Source organism: Nicotiana tabacum, chromosome 15 (genome assembly GCF_000715075.1).
Source record: "Nicotiana tabacum cultivar K326 chromosome 15, ASM71507v2, whole genome shotgun sequence".
Lineage (NCBI taxonomy): Eukaryota > Viridiplantae > Streptophyta > Magnoliopsida > Solanales > Solanaceae > Nicotiana > Nicotiana tabacum.
The window spans coordinates 105,023,175-105,029,129 of NC_134094.1; the positions used below are offsets into that span (position 1 = coordinate 105,023,175).

At 35.0% G+C, this 5,955-nt stretch overlaps 1 protein-coding gene across 2 annotated transcripts; it reads left to right on the top strand.

Moving 5' to 3' along the window:
• Positions 1-528: 528 nt before the first annotated feature.
• LOC107778921 (transcription factor bHLH94-like) lies at positions 529-2,731 on the top strand. Of its 2 annotated transcripts, none has more exons than XM_075231079.1 (3): positions 529-1,250; positions 1,891-2,154; positions 2,512-2,731. In XM_075231079.1, exons 1-3 carry the CDS (start codon positions 834-836, stop codon positions 2,578-2,580), a joined length of 750 nt encoding a protein of 249 aa, XP_075087180.1. In that variant the 5' UTR covers positions 529-833; the 3' UTR covers positions 2,581-2,731. The 2 variants fall into 2 exon arrangements, with proteins under 2 accessions (XP_075087180.1, XP_016454735.1); XM_016599249.2 differs by having other exon boundaries at positions 547-1,250; positions 1,729-2,154.
• The last annotated feature ends 3,224 nt before the right edge of the window (positions 2,732-5,955 follow it).

Genomic DNA, 5,955 nt, shown 5'->3' on the forward strand with positions numbered 1-5,955 from the left:
TTATCATTATAACGTTGTTTGGCTAAATTTCGCACTACCCGGATTCCCTATCCTAACAAGGGAAAAAATATTTAATTATAATAATTAATCTATTTTGCTTAAATTGTTAACCTCATATGTATAATTCATAAATCAGGATCACCTGGTGAGCTAATATAATGCTTGAAACAAACTTCTCTTCACCGTCGAGAAATTCCACTTCTACATGTTTCGGTCACTAATTAATTGCGGCATTTGTCCTGCGCGAGCGTTAATTTGCGTTAGTCTACCTTAGGTCCCACAACAAGTTCACCATCTTGCTGAATTTAAAATGTGTACATTATTACATGGTAGTTCCTTTCATATCATTCGGATTTCGATAGTTAAATTAATTTTTCTTTGACTACTATATTTTCTTATGTATTTTAAATATTTAAATTATTAATTCTTGTAATATAGTACTTTTTTTACTTAATTTTTATAAATATAAATTTTTTTCAAAAGATTCTATATCCAAAATTACATTTAAAATTAAGAAGTTTAACTATTGAAATGCTGCCACCTTCAAAAAAAAAAAAGAAGTGTTATTTGCTTGCTTTGAACTCGTATTACAAAAGCCAGAGTTTGGTGTGCAAACTCGAGAGCTCTTAACTTCTCTACTACCCTTCTCTCTCCTCTCTCACGTTTGATATACTTTGTATTTGCTTGGTTAACATTTTCTTTTTCTTACACTTTTCTAGTCCATATGTCCACTCTGCTATATGAGGAAAAGGAAGTCCTGAAAATGCAAGTCTCTGCTTGGTAGAAATAGAGTACTTGGTTTCAAATTATTAGTTAAACCTGAAAAACAAATCATGGCATTAGAGACTGTGGTTTACCCTCAAGAACAATTTGGCTATTTTTATAATAAAGAGTTTTATGCATCAATCAATTCCTTTCATCATAGTCTAAGTAATTGGGAGTCTTCATCTTGTAATTCAATGATGCAAAATCAAGTGAAAGAATACAATTGGGATATTTCAAATTTTTCAGCAGCAGCTTGCAATAATGTTGTGGAGAATCAGCTGTTTTTGGAGGGATCTTTAACTAAAGCAGACACTTCAGGAGGCAGGAGGAAAAGAAGACGGACCGCTAGAGGTAGCAACAAGAACAGGGAAGAATTGGAAAACCAGAGAATGACACATATTGCGGTGGAGCGCAATCGTAGGAAGCAGATGAATGAATATCTTACTGTTCTTCGATCTTTGATGCCATCTTCCTACGTTCAAAGGGTCTGTTCCTTGTTCTCTTACTACGAGTTTAAATTATATTACACTAACGGTGTAAAAATTACTCACACTAAATTTCTAATGGACGTACCATTGGAAATTGGCTTGTTGGAGCCAATTTCCCACGGATTCCGTTCAGAAATTTGCATTTTTTAGTAGTGTCACTATACTCTTTACAAATACTGAAAAACATTATTTGTAAATATGGTAAAATATTAGTATAAAACTTGTTTGATTACCAAAACACAATTTTTTTTCTCTGATAATCTTTTTTTAAATATAACTTAATTACTTACAAATATCTGTTTAACAAATAGAAGTGGAGTCTTGTTATAACTCGTAAAGTTGCTGTCTAAAGCGCTACCCTTTATCTATTTAACAAATACTAGTATATTTTACACGTTAACCCGATAGTGTCCAACGGTTTTGTAATTCTTTATGTTTTCCTTTTTCCAAAATTAAAGAAAGACTTCACTTTCAGGCTGACCAAGCATCAATAATTGGAGGAGCAATAAACTTTGTGAAAAAGCTAGAACAACATCTTCAAACTCTAGAAGCTCAAAAGAGAACTAGTACTCATCAACAACAACACGAAAATGGCATATCATCACCACTTTTTGCTGATTTCTTCTCCTTCCCACAGTATTCAACAACACATTCAAATCATGCCAACAGTTCACCGGCAGCTGCAACAAATTCAAGCGAATCGGCGGCCGAGAATAGATCAGTGATGGCTGACATAGAAGTGAACCTAGTGGAGAGTCATGCCAACCTCAAAATACTGTCAAAGAGAAGGCCAAAACAGCTCCTGAAGATAGTAGCTGGACTTCAGTGTCTGTCTCTCACTATTCTTCACCTTAATGTCACTACTGTCGACCAAATGGTTCTTTACACCCTTAGTGCTAAGGTTAGTGATTAATTTCTAGAAGTCCCCATAGCTTTTAATTAACATTCATAAATTAGAGTAAGTAGCTTTGTTACAAGCCTGATTAAAATAAACTACACAAAATAGTATACTGCACAAATTATAGTTAACAGTACTATCGATTGTATATAACTTATAAGTTAAATATATTAAGTAATCATTGCTAAATGATGTAAGATACATGTCATACATTTATTGTTTTGATATAAATAAAGAAAACTTTCAATCTAATATTTTCTTTCCCTTAATTCTTTCTGTTTTAATTCCCTTTTTTTTTAGGAAAAAGTTTCATATTTTTAATTTAAATTTTCTGTGTGCATGGATGAATATTTGGAACAGGTAGAGGAAGGGTGCCAACTAACTACAGTAGAGGAAATTGCTCAAGCTGTTAATCAATTGCTGGCTTAGAATCCAAGAGGAGGCTGCTTCAAGCTGAAAAGAAAAACCCTCAGCTTAGTTTAATGTACTGGGACAAATCTTTCTCAAAATGTTCTCTCTCTTGTTTATTTCTCTATCAATTTTTCTTCCTTTGATCATTACTTTTCTTTTTTGTTTTAAAGCACTTGTACAGGATATTCACATGCCACTTGCTCTTGCAGAATCTCTCAGCTACAAGTAACAAAAAAAGGAAATATAAAATTAAAAAAGAAATTCCAATAAATAAGTACACCCATCTAATGCATCCAGGAATAGGTAACAACTAGAAAATGCCAAACTTTGACAGAAAAGTTAATTACACTAAATATCTATAAAGCATTTTTTGAAAGTTCACTCGATGTAATATAGTATCTATATTTAATTTGTTTTAGTATTCCCATCCGTTCACTTTTACTTTTCTATTATACTAAAAATATATTTTTACTTTTACTTAGTCCATTTTAGCAAATCAAGAAAAAAATAACTTTTTTTTTCTTGTTTTACCCTTGTCATTAATTATTCATTCCCCAAATCATTTCTCGAAATATTTTGAAATTCTATTATTATCATTATGGGTATTATGATAAAAAAAAATTTATTTATTATTTTTCAAAGGAATTGCAAAATCCATTGTGGACGAGTAAAAGTCAACAGAAAGGATATTAGACAAATTTAGTCCAAACCTTCTCTTATAGAAGTTGTGAATAATTTCATTTTTATGACACGTAGCCTAGCATAAGTATTTAAACACATTAGGTTGTCTTAGATTGAAAAGCTACTACAAGATTCCTTTTCTCCCTTCCCATTCGCCCTTGCTAAAATCTTGCAAGAAACAGAAAATTTACAAACAAGATATAGATCCCGTAAAAACAAAATCGTGCCTATACATTAGGCAACCCTTTATAGGAACACACAATTTGAAATGGAGGGAGTACTTGGTTAATGAACTGAATAATGAGAGATAGGGGTAGTTGTGTGACGGAAATCAAAAGATGGCCAGCTAGCATATTTTTCTCGTTCTTCTTCCAACACATAGTACTAGTCTACTACAAGTTTGAAGTTACCCGATACTGATAAAAGGTTACAGGTATCCCGTGAATTTAATCAAATTACGGGTAATTAGTTGTCCCGGACAGTACATTATGATTATTAAAAAAAGAAAGATCGCAAAAAAAGGAAGAAAAACATCATGTCTAGCTAACATATGGAGGTATGGGTGGTTGGGGTTTCACGTAGTTCCAAAGACACTATGTCAGTTTTGTGTTTTACGTACTGAAAACTGAAAAGCCTTGAAAAAAAGGAGGCCAATTATGCAACTGATTTTATTGTGAATCTGAGCTCTTCTATTCCCTGGTTTGGTTATCCTGATGCTATATGCTTTTTTCTCTTGGATCTTAAATGATAATGCAATAAAAAAGAAATGACTGCATTTCTTGGGAGAAGATAGATGGGAATTAATTGGGATCATGCTATACACAAATGTTGGTTCTTTCATTCATCAAGACAGTTTAACCACTCATGTTTGTAACCTCTTTTTGCTCGGTCAACAACTATTTATCTTTTCTATTGAGATATGTAAGTTTTGATAATTAACAAATAAATGAAGATAATGAGATTGTGTGTGATGGACTGGGACTTGGGAAGTAATTTAGACGTGGTTGCATTGTGATGCAATTGGAACATATGAAGAACCAAGTGGACTATGTGGTTGATCAGTATCATGGTTTAACGGTGGGCTAACTAGAAATCCTATTTTGAATAGGAGTTGTGCCATCATGCCTATCTTGTGTGGGAAGAATCTTATAGAGATTTCTATTCATAACGATCCGACCGGTCGTTTTGAGTTCTAGCGCGTCGTTCAGCGGTTTAAGGCCTTGAGTAGCTTCACTTCAGACATTATGACTTGTACGTATGGTCGGAATTGAATTTCGGGAAGTTCGAAGTTGATTTGGAAAGAACATTCTAAATTCGGAAGCTTTAAGTTGGAAAAATTGACTAAGGTTTGACTTTTTAGTTAACGACCTCGGAATCGGGATTTGAAGGTTCCAATAGGTTCGTATGATGTTTTCGATTTTGGACGTATGTTCAGCTTGAGTATCGGGTGGTCCGGGAGTATTTCAGCGCTTATTATGAAAAGTTGGCATTATGAAAGTTTAAGAATTTCTTAAGTTTGATTTGAAGTTGATTTTGATGTTATCGATATCCGTTTGGGATTCCGAGCCTTGGAATAGGTTCGAATTGTGATTTATGACTTGTGCGTAAAGTTTGGCGTCATTCCGAAATATTTGGGTATGAATCGGACGCGTTCGTCAAAGTTTGAATGCTTGAAAGTTTAGAGAAATGTTTCGATCGTCGATTCGTAGTTTTGATATTGTATGGTGTGATTTGAGGCCTCGAGCAGGTTCGTAACATATTTTGGAACTTGTTGGTATGATTTGACGGGGTCTCGGAGGCCTCGGGTGTGTTTCAGGATGGTTTAAGGTCATTTCTCCCAGTTTTTGGCTGCTGCTTTCTCTAGTTCTGGTTTTGTCCTTCGCGAACACTAAGAAGGATTTTTGGCTGCTAAGATTTTGTGCTTCGCGTTCGCGACTAGTAGCTCGCGTTCGCGTATGTTTGGGTGGCATTTCTATTCGTTCGCGATGTCAGCTTCGCGTTCGCGCTGGGAAAGCTGGCCTAGGGGAGATTGGTCTTCGCGTCCGCAATGGAGTGGACGCGTTCGCGATAGAGCACCCTGGTGAAGCATCGCATTCGCGAGACCAAGCTCGCGTTCGCGAAGAAGAGTTTTGGGTCCTAAGTTTGTTGAGCTTCCCGAACGCGCGGGCAGTGCCACGTTCGCGATAAAGGTCACCTGGGCAGTGTATAAGTTTGCAAAAATGGATTTTGGCTCATTTTATCTCAAATCTTCCGTTGAAGCCGACTTTGGGAGCGATTTTGGATCACCATTTTCATCATCAACCAGGAGGTAAGTGATTTATTCTCATTGTGAGTTAAATACATGAATTATACATGGATTGAAACATGAAAATTAGTAGAAAATTTGAGATTTTGATAGAAAACCTAAAAATTGGTATTTGTGGATTTTGACCACGAAATTAGACATGGAGTTGGGAATAAATTATATATTTGAGTTCGTGGTGTTATGGGTAAAGTTTATCTTTGAAAATATTCGAAATCCGTGCACGTGGGCTCGATGATTGACTTTATTGACTTTTCGAGAGGAGTTGGCAATTATTATAAATTGTTAAATTATAAGCATTGGAGTATATTTTGATTGATTTGCACATTGTTTGGCTACTTTCGGGTCATTTGGCTTTGAGTTGAAGAATTTGTGAGGCATTGGAGCCGGTTATGGAACTTCGGAGCGAG

Bases quoted from the DNA above. Each gene is read 5' to 3' on its own strand.
- LOC107778921 (XM_016599249.2), top strand. From the start codon at position 834: ATGGCATTAGAGACTGTGGTTTACCCTCAAGAACAATTTGGCTATTTT. The intron at 1,251-1,728 runs GTCTGTTCCTTG...CTTCACTTTCAG, and splicing joins CATCTTCCTACGTTCAAAGG to GCTGACCAAGCATCAATAAT. The intron at 2,155-2,511 runs GTTAGTGATTAA...TATTTGGAACAG, and splicing joins TTTACACCCTTAGTGCTAAG to GTAGAGGAAGGGTGCCAACT.